At 46.7% G+C, this 18,917-nt stretch overlaps 1 protein-coding gene across 1 annotated transcript; it reads left to right on the top strand.

Moving 5' to 3' along the window:
* Positions 1 to 433: 433 nt before the first annotated feature.
* TLR7 (toll like receptor 7) lies at positions 434 to 18,087 on the top strand. Its single transcript, XM_037512712.1, has 2 exons — positions 434 to 518; positions 14,410 to 18,087. Exons 1-2 carry the CDS (start codon positions 504 to 506, stop codon positions 17,554 to 17,556), a joined length of 3,162 nt encoding a protein of 1,053 aa, XP_037368609.1. The 5' UTR covers positions 434 to 503; the 3' UTR covers positions 17,557 to 18,087.
* The last annotated feature ends 830 nt before the right edge of the window (positions 18,088 to 18,917 follow it).

Here is an 18,917-nt window from a genome sequence, read left to right as displayed (position 1 = left end):
TCTAAGATTTCTACAGAAGAGTGAATCTCAACCTGGTGTGCCTGCCCACCCCTGCCCGGGGGATATTCTGCTCTATCTGGAGACATTTGTGATTGTCTCCAGTGGAGGGGCAATGCCGCTGGCCTCTAACGGGTATGGGTATAGGTCCGGGATGCTGCTAAATATCTGACAATGCAACGGAGAATGAATAATCTCGCCCTAAGTGTCAGAAGAGCTGAGGGTGAGAAACTCCTGTGAAAAAGTAAGATGGATCTAGCAGTTCGTTTGGATGTAGAGCAGACATTGCCCCAACTATGGTGGTAGAAATAAGAGGAACCTGGTGCTGCTGCAAACGTCATGTCTGAGGTGGTTTAAATTGGCACGCTCCTCCCCCACCCACGCCCCCCTCCCAACCTTGTCTCTGTACTTGCCAACTCCAGGGCAGGCAGCCTGGACTCTTCGTGATTCTGTGTTTCCTGAGCTCATCTTTTCATTTCAGAAGCCTCCAGACGTACCCTTGCTCCATGCAACCACGAAAGGTATTTTCACCTTGGGACAACTCAGGGAAGGGGCGGGAAGCAGAAGGAACCCAAGCAATATGCAAAGAAACGTTTGTTTTTAGAACCCAAAGAGCAAAATTTGGCAGCCTAAAAAGCCAATTCTTCGAAGATAAAGTCAGACTTGTAATGATAACAGAAGTGGTTTTCTGGCTTATTCTCTACTCCATAGAACTTTGAGGAAGTAAATACTATTAATAGGTGTTTTCAAGAGCACATTTTAAGGAGATGTTCTCCCCGTGTTTGAAGCCGCAATACTTTGCCAACTTTGAAACACAGCGCTGGTGTTTTCTCTTTACCGCAGTTGATGCTACTGGGCCCGCCTCAGGCTGGTCTTGGCACCTCTTGCGCTTGGCTCCCCTTAACCAGACCTCTCTATCTCATTCTGGAAGAAGACTAAAAATGGTAGGAATAGCTGAAAGGGTCCTAAAAAGTGCTCTCTGCAATCTTTGTAGGAAGAACTGAAACCAGCTATGCTTAAGAATCTGTATTTCGGTGATGTGTGGAGGAAACCTTCTTCACGATGTTTCATAATCAAGATTAATCAGGGGTGTTTCGAAATTTCAGATTCATCAGCATTTATTCTGTCCAATTTCCTACATGAGTTAGTGGATGCTGCGGCGAGGAAGAGCAGATGTTTGAATTGGGGAAATAGCTTCTGTGGGTCTAGTTGTTCCATCCTACAGTTTGGTTTGAAAGCCATACAAATCACTGAAGTTACATCGTGGTTTGTCTAGCATATGGGGGTCATCTGTAGGTTTGGGGGAGCATGTAGGACTTGGGCTACAGGAAACCTGAACAGGTGCACTGGCAGAGAAAACGAGCTGGACAGTTGCTAAAATAGTAAAAACAGACTTTGTTGAGGAAGGAGTAGAAGAGGGGGAAACAGACCTTAGTGCGGAACTGGGCTCAGCTCCCAGTGCAGCATGGACATGTGGGGACTGATGGGTGGAAACAGGGTGAGCGCATCAGTGGATGGAAACTTACTAAGAGGAAATATCAGGGGTGGAGTGCGGTGGAGAGGACTCTGGCTAAAGCAACTTGACAGGGCTCTTGCTGAAAGCAGGTCAGGGAGACCATGTGTCACCTGGGAGGTGGCAGGGGATGAGGTGTTTAATCGGATATCAAGGGTGATAAGGTATCAAGGGGCGAGGGATTCTTGATAGACTGACTTGGTAAGGTTGATGTTACAATGAAGATGGACACAGAAGTCCAAAGCCTAGTGACCTGTAGAAGACTGAAGTTCAATCAAAGAGAGGCTCTTCTTCAGCACCTGCTCTGCCAGTTGCACCAGGGGCCTTGGGTCTATCACCCACGCCCTCTGAAACGCAATTCTTTGGACTATAGAATGAGCCCTGTATTTCCCAGCAGCTGTTCAGGCCCATTATGAAGCTCAAGTGGCAGAATATAGACGTTCAAGGCCTTTGCCAGTGGCATTAGGTATGCCAAACATTAATCCAAAAAAGACATTGGTGGCCTTTTTCTGATATTACTTTGTCACCCAAATTACACACAATGATGCACATTCAGCAGGAACCCGCTCTGGCTTCTAGATCTGAATGTTGGTGCCAGAATTTATTCTGAGTCTACGGTCTAGTGAAGTTAACCACGTGGGAACCATCTTACACAGAACACATACTACTTACAGTTTCATTTCTTAGAAACTCAGATGTCTATTTTTATGCAAACCCATGCCCACATCTGCCTTCCCCCTTGAGGGATGGCATGCTGTGATAACAATGATAGTAATATAGTAGAGAGTGCTAATATTTATCGACCACTCAAGTCAAGCATCGTGCTACAGACTTGATGTCTATGATTTTGTCTCAGCTCCAAATCAGTTCTTGTGAGGAGTGATGAGGGAGTTGGGGCTTTAAGAGGTTAAGGAGCTTGAGTGGGGCCTCCCTGGTGGCACAGCAGCTTGAGCGCAGCACTGTGAAGCTGTCCGCAGCCTCTGCAGCGTGGGTTCAATTCCCAGCTGGCCAGGGAGATACCCACATGGCGCCGCAGACCTCTCCTGTCTCACCCGCTGCTCCCCTTAGCAGTGTTTTCCATTTGGTTGCCTGTTCTGCTCCCCGCTCTGTCTCATGGTGAATTCTCTCACCCTCCCGTGCCTCTGGCCTGTACCCAGTTCTTGTACAAATAAATAAATCTTTTTTTAAAAAAGGAGCTTGAGTGGTCTTGACTGGGCAGCCTGACTCTAGAAGTTGTCCTTGCAGACCCCTCTGCTCTTCTGAGACCAAGCCTGGCACACACCACTTCCCAGGAGGCACTGAGTAAATGTGGGCTGCATTATGATATCTTACTACTTAAGGAAAAAGAAGTTGATAGAGCTTTTATATGAAAAGACATGAAAGCAATTGTCAGAAGATAGTCAAAAGGTCAAAAATCATAGGAAACTATTTAACCTTATGAATGGTTTTATGTCAGATCCTTTGATATGGAAATCAGGAAGTCTCACTTCTAGAAACTCTTCTTAAAGAAATGATCAGGGATGTGGCAAGCTATTTATGAAGATAGTCTATGAAACATGGCAAAGAGAACATCTCCTGTCCAGTCCTAGGGAAGGATTAGTTAATTGTGGTACACCCATTCAGGGGAATATTATGAAACCATCAAATCATGTCTTTTTTAATATTCTTTTTTTTAAAAAATTATTTATTCATGTATACAAGTGCTGGGGTACAGGCCAGAGGTTTGAGGGGTGAGAGGATTCACCAGAGACAGAGTGGGGAACAGAACAGGTGGATCTACTGAAAACACTGCTGAGGGGAGCAGCAGGAGAGACAGGAGAAGCCTGCTGTGTCATGTGGGTAGCTCCCTGGCCAGGGATTGAACTCGTGCTGCAGAGGCTGCTGACAGCTTCATAGGTTGCGTCTTAACCCCTTGCACCACCAGGGAGGCCCCCAAATCATGTCTTTTAGAAGAATTTTGAATGCCATAAGAAAATAGTCTTGGTATAATGATAAGTGGAAAATGTGAGCTAAAAAACAGTATAATATACTCCTGATTTTTTAAATGTACATGCTGGATGCTTATTAAATGTTGGTTAATCCAGGCTGATGATTTACATGAATAAATGTGTTACCTACTTTCCACTTTTCCCCTATTACAATTTTTATTGAAGTAATGTTGGTTTATAACATTATAAAGTTTTCAGATATAGTCAACATCTGTAGATAGTACATTACTTGCTTTTCTTAATAGTTTCATATAAGAGTCCTACATTCTAACCATTTTGCCATTTTATAGTTGAAAAATTAGATGCTTGAGTGATTAAGAGATTTCACCAGTCAGAGAATTCAGCTCGTATGTGTCAGAAAAAGAATTTAAAATCAAATCTTTCCACTGACAAAGCCCCAGCTGGTACTTAAGATGCTTCTCAATATGTGAAATAGATGCAAGATGTTGGAGAGTAGGAGGGAAAGGAAATATACCAAAAATATAACAGTAGATAAGCAATTTTAAAAGTAATAGCATTATTCTGTTCTAGCAAATCTCTTCATATCTAGCAGACAAAGGGATAATAAATCATTTACTAAATTAATCAAATGACTTCAAGATTTGGAAGATTATGCCAAAATTAAAAAAGATCATTACAGATTAGCCAACCAGTGCTTTTGCATCCTGAGAATTGATAATTTATATCTCAGGAGCCCACCAAAGTGCAGGGCTGAGGCTAGCACATTATGGCCAGCCCCCTACTTGTTTCTGTATAGCCCACAAGAATGTTTCTCATGTTTTAATTTTTTTGAAGATTTTTTTTTCTTTATTTATGCATATAAGAACTGGGGTGTAAGCCAGAGGCGTGTGTGGCGGGGAGAGGATTCCCCAGAGACAGAGTCGGGAGCAGAACAGGCAGATCTACTGAAATACACTGCTGAGGGGAGCAGTAGGCAAGATAGGAGAGGTCTGCTGCGCCGTGTGGGCTGCTCCCTGGCCAGGGATCGAACTTGTGCTGCAGTGGCTGGTGACAGCTTGATAGTGCTGAGACTTTAACAGGGAGGCCCTCTGTTTTTCATGTTTTTTAAATGATTGAAAACGTTGAAGGAAGAATGCTACTTCTGGATGCATGAAAGTTATATTAATATCAAATTCTGGTGCCCACAAATAGTTTTATTGTTTGTGTACTAGTCTACATATTTATCACAACTACTTTGACATTACAATGGTGAACCATTTGTAGGGTTGAGTGGTCGGGATGGCACTCATAGGGCCTGCAGAAAGTAAAATATTTATTCCCTGTCCTTAAGAAAAAGTGTGCAAATTGTGGTTTACAGAAAACATGGGAGTTGGATGTTAACGTCAAATAAGCTTTAACATCTTGTTGTCTTTGATGCCCGTTGTGAGGCATGGTAGCTGCTGAGTTCCTGATTTCTGTATGACTGCTTGATGTCATTTTACCCTTTTATTCTGAAAACTAAGTCTCTGGGCTAAAATAGCAGGAAGTAAATGACAAAAAGTGCCTTTTTTTTTTTTGGTGGGGGGCAACTGGGTTATATCCATGTACTTAATTTTTTTTTTTTTTGCTGCATAATGAGGCTTTGACATTCAGGGTATTTACACTTCCCAGAGATTCGTCTATAACTAGAAGTATTTCAAAATTTGCAAAAGGGGATCTTTGGTTATAAATCTATAAGGGGAATTCCTAGCGGAGGCTCAGTCTATAAAACAAATTAACACTCAAGTAACTTCCCTTATTCACACACAGTGCTTGGTTAGCCCCAGGGGAATGCACCCCACACACGTCTCTGCAGTGTTGTATCAATACGGCAAAAGGTTAATGCCTTCAAAGGCAAGGGCTTCCAACAGCGGCTCCCACACTCCTTGCCTCCACCACGTCCCTTTCTCCTGTTTCTCCAGCAGGTCTCAGTCATGCCCTCTCGTTCAACCCCGCTGCAGCTCCTGCAGCTCCCGCCAGGACACGAGCCCGGCCGCCACAGCCGACTCCCTGGGCAGAAGCGCGCAGCCCAGCACTCCCATTTCAACCCGGGCAGCTTGACTTTTTTCAACTCTGATCTTAAAAATGAATCGGAGGAGCGAGCGAGCATCAGAACTGTTGTCCCCGATACGTGGCAGCCCAAAGGGCTGACTGGACAAGTGAGTGGAGGAAGTAGAGGAGTAAATCCTCTCTGCAGCAGCCCATGGTGCGCTCCACCTCTCAGTTAGTATCATCCTTGATAAAGATCCGTTTGTGAACAAGTTGGCCAAGAGTAATTAAATCTAAGCAGAGATCACTGTGGGAAGAACATGGGATAAAGGCTGGAGGGGGCAAATTCCTCCAGAAAGATGCCGGGTTTCTTGTTTCCTGCGGGGATGGGGGTGGGGGTGGGGGGTGTTCCTTACGGCCAGCAGGGAATCACATTCTCCCCCAAACAGCTGCTCTCTGACCCTCCTAGAGGGACTGTCTCCTCCTCCTCTCTCTTCCAACCCCCAGCATCTCCTGCTTCCTCGCTCACAACAACACTGCGCTACTGGAAAAGGATTGCTACACACTCGCCATCTGTCCTCCCCGGCACCCCCACCCCAGTCACCCATCTCTTTGTGACAGACCACCACATGCGTGGCTGAAAACCACCACCACTCGCTGTTTGTTACGTGGCGCCGGCCCGGGAGCCGCCCGGGGGGTGAGGTGGCTCGGGAAGGTAGGGAAGTGGCCGGCCCAGGTGGTCTCCTGCGCCCAGAGAGCCGGACTCGGAAGCACGAGACTCTTTGCACAGAGCAGTTTACTACACAAGGTGGCCGCCCAGGGAGGCCGTTATCAGGCTAGCACCGTAGTGCCGTCAGCTCGCCGAAGGCAGCACAGGGAGTTTTATCTGGGAGGGAACACGACTGTGCAGGATGCCGGGAATGCGGGGGTGCGGGTGGAGCCGGTTACCAGTGAACCTGGAGGGCGGGCGGGGGAAGGAAGGACAAAGGGTGGCTGGAGTTTAATTGCACTTGTTCCCGGTGTTTAGTCTCGGGGAGTCTTTCTGTTTCAACATGGAGGGGATCTGGCTACCGTCTCAGTCAGTTCCCGGAGCCGGGCTCGCCTGAGGACTCACTCTGCACGTCTGGTGCCTGGGCTGGGAGGCTCAGCAGCTGCGGGGTGGAGCAGCTGGGGTTGTGTCTTCCTGTAATGCGGTCTCCCCAACATGGCAGCTGTGGTGGAGCCACACTTGTTACAAGGCCGATGGTTTAGGTCTCCAAAGGAAGTGGAGAGAGAGAGAGACAGACAGACAGACAATACTGGGTGAGGTGGATACTCAGTCCCCTTCTCTGGTGTAGCTTTGGGAGTCCTACGTCACCTCTTGCTGTTCCCCATCAAAGCCCTCGCCAAGCCTCCCGGGCTCAGAGGAGGATGGGGTCGTGCGGACAAAGACGCTGTAAGCCCACGCGAGCGGGCGCGCGCTCTCCGGGTGCCGGCCTGAAAGCCCTGGCGGAGGCCAGTCTCCCCGCCAGCGCACTGGTCTCTGGCTCCGCGGGGTCAGCACCCCAGGTTCTCCCCTGTCTTTCCTAATATCCGCACCGTCCACAGTAACGCTCTGGGGGGTACTTCTGCCCTCTCGGCCTCAAGTGTGTCTTCTCGCCATCATCATAACAAGCTGCTGTCTTTCCCGTCCCCAGATGAGCCCTCTTGACCCCACGGGCCCGGTGAGCCACTGCCGGTGCCTGCTCCCCTTCACAGGGAACTTTCCAGAAGTTTGCCGTCTCCAATCCCTCTTCTCACATTCTTCCAAGAACTTTCATTTGGCCTCACCTTCAAAATACATCCAGCATCTGGCAAGTTCTTACCCGCTCCGCCCCTGCCAGCTGGTCTTTGCTTGAATTGCTGTGGCGGCCGCGTGCGGCCTCTCCAGCTTCTGCCCTCGTCCTCACGGCCTCTCCTCAACACGCTTCCAACACGACCCGTGAGAAACACAGAAGGCTTCCGAGCGCCAGCGTCCACTTAGGCCATGCCACTCTTCCGCTCAAACACTCGCAGTGGATCCGCATTCCACGCCAAGGGGAAAACTGCCATCGCCAGCCTCTCCCTCTCTGGCTTCGTCTCTTGTTGCTCTTCTACTCCCCCTGCCCAGACTGCTCGCCTCCTTACCATTGTCATGAATATTCCAGCATCTTCCCGCCTTGGAGGCTTTGCATTAGGCTCCTCCCCGCCTGGAACGCTCCACCCCCCACCTCGGCACAGACAACCTCCTTTCCCAGAAACCTTTGCTCAACGATGCCCACGCAAACCACCCAATTTTTAGCCCCAGCTCCAGCTCCAATTCTTGATTCCTTTCACACTGCCCTGCACTTTCTTTTTCCACAACTCCTAGCGTCTAGCATTCGATATAATTTATTACAGTTCTGTGTGTCTTAGTTTCTCATTTGGAGAAATAAGCTCCAAAAGTTTGTTTTCTGCTTGGTGCACTGATGTGACCAACACCTCGAAGCAGGGACCTTGCACATAGTAGGCATCAGTGAATATTTGCTCAAGTTGTCACTTTTCACAATTTTCTTCCACTTTGTTATCATGAGGTTTTATTACTTCCTCTGTATTTTTTTTTCAAAAGAATTATTCCTTTATTGTAAGACTTGTACGTATTTTATTTATATTATTTTGTGTAGAACTGGGGTACAGGCCAGAGGTGCAGGGGGTGAGACAATTCACCAGAGACAGAGTGGAGCATAGAACAGGCAGACTGACTGAAATCCACTGCTGAGGGGAGCAGCGGGTGAGACAGGATAGGTCTGCCGTGCCATGTGGGTAGCTCCCCGGCCAGCTATCGAACTTGTGTTGCGGATAGCTTCACAGTGCTGTGCTTAACCCCTTGCATCACCAGGGAGGCTCCGGCTTCCCATTTTTAACCTTTCCCCCACAAAATGGATGGATTGTCATCTAGTTCTATCCATTTGTACGATTGCATAGAGCTAAACAAAACTAAAAGAATAGACTTATCTGGAGATAATGCTTCTTAGGAGAGAAAGAGGCACTACTTGTTGGGAATTTCTTTCCTCTCTGGAAGCCTGAGAAGATTCGTGGTGGTGTAAAGCTTTGCTTTGGCCATTTTGCAACAACAGCGGCCTGAGGTTCTGAGGGACTAGGACGACTCCCAGTGGAGGTTGGAGCCTGCAGATAAGTTTCTGGGGGCTCCAGGCTAAGCGTCAGAGTCACTGAGTAACCGCAATAGGAGAGGACCGTGAGGTGAGTTGACCTCAAGCCCCACACTTCAGAGAAGCTAGGGTTGGTGAGCGCCCAGCCGGCGCTCCTCCACCACACGGTGTGGCCGAATCCTGACCTGACTTCCAATTCACCGGACACTCAGCCCCAGAATAAAGAAAGATGTTTAGTCCAACTGATTCTGGCCTCTTCCCTAACTTGTCACAAGGCAGAAGACTTCCCCTCACTTCCTCACTCTCGCCATTTGTTCTGCTAATCCTCACAACTACACCCGCATGTCTGCTACAAGCTTGCAAAGTCCTGGAGATAAAAAACACTGTTTGTGGCTGCCAGAGGGCAGGGAGCAGGGGCTGTGCCAATCCAGCAAAAGAGGCGGACTGCGGGGTGAAGGATGGAGTTAGTGGTCAACCTGTGGGACATACAGGTGTCGATTTACAATGACCAGCGATGCACACGCGACACCATATAATGTCATAAACCAAGGTTACTTCAGTTAAAAACATTTTTTTAATGGCAGAGGGCCAGTTTAAAAAAAAATGATTTGCAAAGCATGAGGTTCGAAACATCTTGGTAAATGTTTGTTCCAATTAGTCATCATAGTTCTGCTACCGCAGACATTCTTTCTGGTGGGAGTCTAATAGGGATCTAAAATCTGGAGACTCCAGTTCTGAATACAGGCTTGCATCCTGCCACAAAAAACGAAGCATGCGCGGGGGAGCGGGTCGCCACTTTAGAGGGCTGTTGAATCAAGCTTTTTCTTGACGGGTGGGCAGGCAGCTTTGCCTCTAGTCTTTGACCCACAATCTCTCGTTCTTCCCCATCACGAATTTCCCTGACAGGGGAGTTCTGTGCTTAGGAGACATACATGGCTTCTGAGATGTCTCTGGGACACTGGGTTCCTAAATGGGCAGGACCCTACTTTGTTTAACACAGTGCCTTGCATAAAGTAGATTTCTAATACTGTTTGTTGAATGACTACATGAGCACATACCTCTTTATTATGAAGATAAAGCTCAGCATACCTTTAACTTATAAATTCATAAACTACTCTAACATTGCATTGCTGAGCAATGGGTGCAATTCATTTTTTCCCCTGAAGTTGGTCCCACTCAAATCATAAATTTCTTTTTAATATTTGGAATTTTTTTTAAATAAAAACTCTAAATAGCAGAAGAGTAAGACATTACCATGCCAAGAATCCTTGAACTGAAAAAGGAATTAAACAAGATGCAAATGCACATTAGACCGAGTGCCTTCCTTGTAACTGGACAAGAGAACTTGAACATGATTGTCTAAAAGGAGTCTGGATTTTGGTTTAAAATGGCCTCTCTGACCTCTGCTTCCTCATCAGTGAAATGGGAATACTTAGACATCCTCTCAAGTTCATAGGCAGGGCTTGGTAATGTAACATAATTATCTGGCACACGTGACAAAAGGCAGCCATTGTGGAAACAGTCTAAATGCCCCCACACAGATGAGTAGATCAAAATGTGGTATGTATACACAATGGATCACTATTCAGGGATCAAAAAATATAAACTCATGCCATTTGCAGCAACATGGAGAGAACTGGACAGGATGATATTAAGCAGAATAAGTCAGAAGGAGGAAGCTAAATAACGAGTGGTGTCCCTTACATGTGGAATATAGAGAAACCAAACAAAGGGTCAGACACAGACAAGCCTTGAAAGCTGACCACAAATCTGAGGCCTCCAGGAGGGGAAGGGCAGGTGGTGGTAAGGAGGAGGGGTGAAAACAGGAGTGGGAGGAGCACACCAGACTAGGACAAAGGCCACCAGAAGTGGGGTGTGGTGTGGTGGGAGCAATGGAGGCTGACTGGGGCCTGGGTGGTAGGTGTGCTGACATAACATACAGTCGTAGACCTGTAAGCCGTACCGAAGACGTGTACTGTGGTGTCAGTCAGCATTGCCTCAATAAATATAGCTTCAAAGAAACTAAAACTACAAAGGACAGGCTGATGACTCTTCCATGTGAGTTCTACATTTCCCACTTCAACAAAAAGAGGTGGTTTACCCAGAGAATAAAACACCTGTGCGTGTAAAATCAAACATCCCATTTTTACCATAATTAACTCAAAAATTGAGCATCCAGATTTATCCAGCGTATTTGCATATGGCAGTGGCTATGATTCACCACTAAAGCTGGGCCGTGTTATGGTGTGTTATGCATTTTATAAAGCAAATTACTGAATGACGCCCGTCTTTACTCAGTCATTGCCCCAAATGCAAGGAAACCTAAGTACCGTGTAGCACTTATTTCAACGGACAACACAGGCCTGGCTTAAAAGTTCTGCTTTTAAACCTTCCCCCCTCCCTCAAAGAAACCCTGGGGCAAAGAGAAGAGACAGAATGTGACCCCTCGGGACTTTTGGGGATAACCCACAGGCGGCTACTCTAAGGAGAATTTTCTTTTTACTTTAGTTCGCTATTCATTCATGCACTCATTGATTCATTCACTCATGTATTTAGCAAACATAATGCTGCACAAATTAAGTGCCAGGCACCGTTTTATACAAGGACACCCAAGGCCAATGACACATTATTATCACAATGAAGAATATTTAGATAAGTTGGTCAGAGAAGACCTCTTCGAGGATGTTGCACTTAAACAGACACCAAATGTTTATGGTGATGACAATAATCTAAGAGATTATTGACCTGGCTGTGGCAAGAGGTGGAGAAAGATAATTTCAGGAAGAGGTAACAGCCAGCACCGAGAGTGACTCGAATGCAGAACAGAAAACTGGCCAGATGTCTGTTGTGTGGTCAAAGAGGGGGAGAGATGGTTCGGGGCAGAGAGGTAAACTGGAGTCAGAACACGCGTTGTGTAAGCCAATGCTGAAGGCTGGACCTCATTCACTGTTAATAGGCTGTCGTCCCACTTGATGTGATTCGTGCTTACAAAGAATGCGCTCATGCTGTTTGATGAATGAATTGTAGATGGTGAGAAGAATCAGGGAGAGCAGTTTGGAGTCGATTTTGGTAGCCAGGGGAGACCCAATGGCCAGTCGGTGTAGGGAGGAGGGAGCAGACAAAGGGAAAAGTGGACAGGTGCAAGAAGAAGACTAGAAAATAGGGAGAAAAAAGACTTTCTGGCCTCTTTTTCATTTGAATGCACAGTATGTCCATGTGTAGGGGCTCAAGTCTCACACTGGCTCAGGGGTGTTACGGTCAGAGGTTGCTGGGCCTAGCTCCTGCGGGCTTGCCAGAGCAATTCAGGTATCTTTCCCCATCTCTCTACTGACATCGCACCGATAGGTCAAAATTGGCCACATGGGAGTTGTGACACTACGGGACTGGTGCGTGCTCCAAGTCAGGACTTCACAAATCAGCGATTTGGGGAGGAAATGAGTAAAGTCCGTTGTTAAACATTTACCAGCAGACTGCTGTGATTTTTGGTGTAATATGCTTCCTTCATCTCATAGCCTCTTTCTCCTAGTCACAAAAATACTTGAAGCACATCCTGCAAAACTCAGTTTGGTGATTGCTGCCTCAGTTTGGTGATTGCTGCCTTCATGTTTTTAACTCAGTCCATTCAGGGATCCTCCCAACTCTCCCAGGGCCTCATCCAGGTTATGGGAATGGAGTCAGACAAGGGCATCTGGGTCACGGCTTGTCCTTTGTCCGCTTCGGCCCCCGCTGGGCTATAACTCACCTCCCCAGTGCACGACATTGCTCTTCACAGCCTTCCGTGCTGTCTTCTGGGAGCGGGAGCCAGGACTCCATCTTGCCTTCTGTCTGGTGGGGCATGGAGTCCAGGCCCTGGGAGCCCATCACCAGGGACCAGGCTCGCTCTACTTCTTTCTTTCCCTTTCTAAAGCCTTTCCCCCAGCTGGACCCCACCCTTCCTCCTTAAGTGGTAAACATTTTCCCTTGATCGCCATGTAAGCGATGCCCCAGGAAGATGTGCCATGTTTATCGAAGGCCTTCCTGCACCCCCTGGCCCACTGCCATCTTGCCAGGGGTCTGAGTGCTGCAGCTTGAGAAGTGCAGCCTTAGAGGGTAACTGACGGGGGGATGTGGCGGGAAGCGCTCTCGGGGTAGAAGGCTTGAGAGGCAACTGCGAGCTGGGTCTGGGCTTAGTGATTAGAGAAACTGGTGGGGGGTTGGGTCAGGAGAGCCAAAGGCAGAAGATAAGGGACACGCTGTGGGAGACCCTGGATGCCGTGACAGAAGTTGGGGCTCATTCTGTGCAAAAAAAGAAAACGAGACTATCTCAGAGCAATGCAATCTGATGACTGCTGGGCAAGCTTGATGGATAGGGTGGAGTGAAGAGCAGAAAGCCTGGAGGTCAGGTTTTGCAGCGTGGAATAATCTCAACGGAGATGGTGTTGGATCAAAAGGCGAACAGAGGGGGACGTCCAGAAGAACAATGGAGGAGGTCAGCTGGGCTCCGTGAATGGCTTCAGAGACGGGGAGGAAAGAGGTGGTGCAAGAAGCGACATAAGGCAGTGCTGTGGCGCCAACACCAGCACGCGTCAGGCCTGTAAAGTGGCGTGAAGAGGCTCTTTGAGAGCCTCTGAAACATCCTGCACAGAGAAGCAGCACACTGAGGGGAAAATGGCTCCTCTTAGGGGAATCTGATGACAGATAAAAGGGAAGTGGGCGTCTGGTTTATGATATAACGGTATAACTGGTTGATTCAGTCAACTGGGGGGAAAAAAGCATGAGTTGAGCTAGAAGCCAGCTGTAGAGACACAGGCTGGGTCATTCCGCACTAACCATTAAACTAGCCCGGTGTTCAGGAATGAGATCCCGAGAGGACTCCTGGGACACGAGAGCCAGCCCCCGGTGAAACCAGCCGCTAAGGCAGAGCAAGTTCAAGTGACTATGGCGATCAGCAAAGCTCTTCTGCTTCCCATATTCCCCTGGAAGGTCTTTCTCCCCGGGGTTCCAGGGGACGCCCAGTTTGCCTGAGAGTCTTGGTTTCTGCTTCTAATCTTGGCATAATTATTAAGAGCCTCCCCTCCTTTCATTCCCGTAAGTGTCCTGCTTGATCCATCGGCTGTGGAAAAATCCCAACTAGGATTGTGCTGGCTAAAAAAGGCAAAACAAGGACAATGTCAAGAAGTTAGGCAGCGCCCTGGCTCTTTACTCTCTTTTCCGGTTCATGTCATGTAAAAGCAGTATGTAGGGAAAATGCTCATCCCCAAACCATCCCAGGGGTGATTTCCAGAAACAGTTCAAGAGGAAAGCTAGCTTGAAGGGCGGCAGCACCCGCGCGGCAGGAGCAGGGAGGCTCACTTGGCTAAGAATGCCGAGCGATGCTGTCATCTGTAAAATGGGGGTAATGGGGCTCTTTCAGACGACTTTTATAATTTGTGCCAGAGCACGTTCAACAAGCAAACGGTATTCTTCCTGGATGTATTTGCATTTTAACTTTCCTTCAGCCACCAGGTTTCAGACTTTGGCAGCTAATTGATGGCTCCTCCATGTGGCACTCTAAATCACAGGGAATAGGAAAGTGCTGCCTCTGCCTCCTTAAAAGCTAGCTAGGTAGCTGAAAAGCTAAGCTGCCAAAGGTGCGACATACAACTAAATTATTATGAACCTCAGTAACTGACAAATACCGCCCTGGGGTGGGAGGCTCTGCTCGGCCAGCTGAGAACAAGACCTAAGGTGTTTATTTAAAACTGTAGCAAACGGGATGTTTCAATGTTGAGCGTTGGTACATTTTAGAATGGCAATTTGTTCTTTCTTATCCTTTCAGGCATTTCCAATGTGGACGTTGAAGAGACCATTCTTTGTCCTTTTAAACACGATCCTAATTTCCAGACTCCTGGGGGAGAGATGGTTTCCTAAAACTCTGCCCTGTGATGTCACAAAGGAAGATAACATGGCCCAGGTGATCGTGGACTGCACAGACAAGCATTTGACAGAAATTCCGAGAGGTATTCCCACCAACACCACCAACCTCACTCTCACCATTAACCACATACAGGGCATCTCGCCAGCCTCCTTCCACCAGCTGGACCATCTGGTAGAGATCGATTTCAGATGCAACTGTGTACCTATTCGCCTGGGGCCAAAAGACCACTTGTGCACCAGAAGGCTGCAGATTCAACCTCAAAGCTTTAGAGGACTCGTTTATTTAAAAGCCCTTTACCTGGACGGAAACCAGCTTCTAGAAATACCTCAGGGTCTTCCTTCCAGCTTACAGTTGCTGAGCCTTGAGGCCAATAATATCTTTGCAATCACGAAAGAGAATCTAACCGAACTGGCCAACATAGAACAACTCTACCTGGGCCAAAACTGTTATTTTCGCAATCCTTGTAATGTTTCCTATTTCATCGACAAAGATGCTTTCTTAACTATGAGCCGTTTAAAACTGCTCTCCCTAAAAGATAACAATATCACATTTGTTCCCAAGGTTTTGCCATCTACTTTAACAGAACTCTATCTTTACAACAACATCATCGCATCCATCCGAGAGGATGATTTTAGCAACCTCCATCAACTGAAACTTCTTGACCTTAGTGGAAACTGCCCTCGTTGCTACAATGCGCCATATCCTTGTACACCCTGTGAAGATAATTCTCCCCTAAAGATCCACAGAAATGCCTTTGATGCATTGACAGAATTACAGGTGTTACGTCTGCATAGTAACTCTCTCCAGTATGTGCCCCAAGAATGGTTTAAAAACCTTAAAAAACTGAAGGAACTAGATCTATCCCAAAACTTCTTGGCCAAAGAAATTGGAGATGCCAAGTTTCTGCGTTTTCTTCACAACCTTGTCCATCTGGATCTGTCTTTCAATTATGAACTTCAGGTCTATCATTCATCTATAAATCTATCGGATGCGTTTTCTTCACTGAAAAATCTGAAAGTTTTGCGGATCAAAGGGTATGTCTTTAAGGATCTGAACAGCCATAACCTTTCCCCATTACGGGACCTTCCCAATCTTGAAGTTCTTGATCTTGGCACTAACTTTATCAAAATTGCTGATCTCAGCATATTTAAACAGTTTAAAACATTGAAAGTCATAGACCTTTCAATGAACAAAATATCCCCTTCAGGAGATTCAAGTGAAGTTGGTTTCTGCTCTAACACCAGAACTTCTGTAGAAGGTGGTGGAGTTCAAGTCTTTGAAGCACTACATTATTTCAAATATGATGAGTACGCAAGGAGTTGCAGGTACAAAACCCAACAGACTCCTTCTTTCTTACCTTCTGATGAAGATTGTTACCTGTATGGGAAGACCTTAGATCTAAGTAGAAATAATATTTTTTTTATCAAATCCTCTGATTTTAAGCATCTTTCTTTCCTGAAATGCTTAAACCTGTCAGGAAATAGCATTGGCCAAGCTCTTAATGGCAGTGAATTTCAGCCCTTAGTGGAGTTGAAATATTTGGACTTCTCTAACAACAAGCTTGATTTACTCTACTCAACAGCATTTGAGGAGCTACGCAATCTGGAAGTTCTAGATATAAGTAGCAACAGCCACTACTTTGAGTTAGAAGGAATCACTCACATGCTAAACTTTACTAAGAACCTAAAGTTTCTGAAGAAACTGATGATGAACAACAACGGCATCTCTACATCCACCAGTACGACCATGGAGAGCAAGTCTCTTCGTGCCCTGGAATTCAGAGGAAATCACCTGGATGTCTTGTGGAGAGATGGTGATAACAGATACTTAGGATTCTTCAAGAATCTGCTGAAACTAGAGGAATTAGACATCTCTGAAAACTCCCTGAGTTTTTTGCCTCCTGGAGTTTTTGATGGGATGCCTCCAAATCTAACAACTCTCTTCTTGGCCAAGAACAAGCTCAAGTCTTTCAATTGGGGGAGACTCCACTATCTGAAGAATCTAGAAACTTTGGACCTCAGTCACAACCAGCTGAAGACTGTCCCTGAGAGATTATCCAACTGTTCCAGAAGCCTCAAGAAATTAATTCTTAGCAAAAATCAAATCAGGTATCTGACAAAATATTTTCTACAAGATGCTTTCCAGTTGCGCTATCTGGACCTCAGCTCAAATAAAATCCAGGTTATCCAAAAGACCAGTTTTCCAGAAGCTGTCCTCGACAACCTGGAGATGTTGCTTTTGCATCATAATCGATTTCTGTGCACCTGTGATGCTGTGTGGTTTGTCTGGTGGGTTAACCACACGGAGGTGACTATTCCTAACTTGGCCACAGACGTGACTTGTATGGGTCCAGGAGCTCACAGGGGCCAGAGCGTGGTCTCTTTGGATCTGTATACCTGTGAGTTAGATCTCACTAACTTGATTCTGTTTTCACTGTCCATGTCGGCGGCTCTCTTTCTCATGGTGGTGATGACAGCAAACCACCTCTATTTCTGGGATGTGTGGTATAGTTACCATTTCTGTAAAGCCAAAATAAAGGGATATCAACGGGTATTACTGGATTCTTGCTATGATGCTTTTATTGTGTATGACACTAAAGACCCGGCGGTGACCGAGTGGGTGTTGGATGAGCTGGTGGCCAAACTGGAAGACCCAAGAGAGAAACATTTTAATCTATGTCTCGAGGACAGGGACTGGTTACCAGGGCAGCCCGTTCTGGAAAACCTCACCCAGAGTATACAACTTAGCAAAAAGACGGTGTTTGTGATGACGGACAAGTATGCAAAGTCTCAGAATTTTAAGATAGCATTTTACTTGTCCCATCAGAGGCTCATGGATGAAAAAGTGGACGTAATTATCTTGATCTTCCTTGAGAAGCCCTGTCAGAAGTCCAAGTTTCTCCAGCTCCGGAAGAGGCTCTGTGGAAGTTCTGTCCTTGAGTGGCCAACAAACCCACAGGCCCACCCGTACTTCTGGCAGTGTCTGAAAAATGCCTTGGCCACAGACAATCACGTGACCTACAGTAAGCTGTTCAAAGAAACGGTCTAGCCCTTCTCTGCAAACTGTGACTTCCTAACTTATCAAGGAGAAGCGTGGCTGCTTAGATTTTCTCATAAATGTCTTGCTGAAAAAGTCTTTAAATTCTCCAAGACCTGGGGTGTCCGCATCAGACAGGAGTCACCGAGATGTATGACGAAGCCATCGGCAAAGGGGGGGGGTATAGAATGCATCCAGTTGCCTTTCTTATTTCTGCCTCCATTTGCACTTGATGGTGCCCCATCTGCACCTACACAAAACACTGTTGGGCAAAAGGTGCAAGGAGAGGACCTGGGTCTGTGATTCTCCTGTAACTGTGACGATGAAATGCAGACACAATTGCAGAGCTGGGAACGGCACTCCTACCCTTAAGAAGTACTGGTATGTAGACAGGTCAGGTAAAATATGCTCAGGACCTGTGTCTATAACATAAAAATGTACATGGCATCAACAATTAACCAGAGTTAATTACTGAAATGAAAATACAGTTAACTCCTCAACTAATTGCTTCATCACCATCTAGCACCCCCCCCCTGTGCAGACCTAGTGGTGGTACTTGGGGGGCGGCTGCTGCGTAGGTGTCACTTGCTCTACTCCCTTGGGCCTGTTGTTGGGCTCCATGGGGAAACAGTGAGAAGCATCATGAACACTGGTAGACAGTCTACTGACAAATGGAAAGAACTGGAAGTAATCTGCTTCCCTACAATGTGATGCTCTTCACCGTGGCTGATCATTTATCTGCTTTGATATATCATCATGGACTGAATATTTGCACCCCTACCCCCCCTCAGATGCATATGTTGAAACCCTAATCCCTGCCCAGACCCACTGGCTCCGCACCCCCAACTGAGCAATCATTGTTGTTTGAGTCACTCAGTCTATGGTCTTTTGTCATAGCAGCCCCAGCTGATAAAAGAATTGTGTCCCAAGTAAAACTGCCACATGCCATGAGCTTTCAAGCTGTCTGGTTCACTGATGTGGTCTCTTTGTACTCATGTGCAATCTTGATTCACCAGCATTCAATGGTTTTGATGGTAAACTTTAAAAGAGGATGCCAGGGCATGCACTTATTTAGTTATCAGGCAGGGGTGGCAAATATATGGAATCCCTGAAAGTGGGCGAGGTGGAGGGGTGGGGGGCGTGGGGGAGAGAGGTTTACAGACTTTGACACTGAGGAGGTTTCAGCCTTGAGCTTCAGCTTTACTGCTCAAAAGCAATAGAAAGGACCGAGACATGCTGAAGACACACAGACTTTCAACTGGGTATAAAGTCACGAGTTCAAGTGCTGAGACCTGACCAGTTTGCTTTGTTTCATAAAAGAAATGATCTCCAGGGCACTCTGGCCCTTTGAAGAATAGTGTGCATGGGTTCAA

The sequence above is a fragment of the Talpa occidentalis genome, unplaced genomic scaffold, assembly GCF_014898055.3.
Source record: "Talpa occidentalis isolate TD23 unplaced genomic scaffold, MPIMG_talOcc4v2.1 talOcc4.15, whole genome shotgun sequence".
Classification (NCBI taxonomy): domain Eukaryota; kingdom Metazoa; phylum Chordata; class Mammalia; order Eulipotyphla; family Talpidae; genus Talpa; species Talpa occidentalis.
This window is presented reverse-complemented; position numbering and strand designations above follow the sequence as displayed.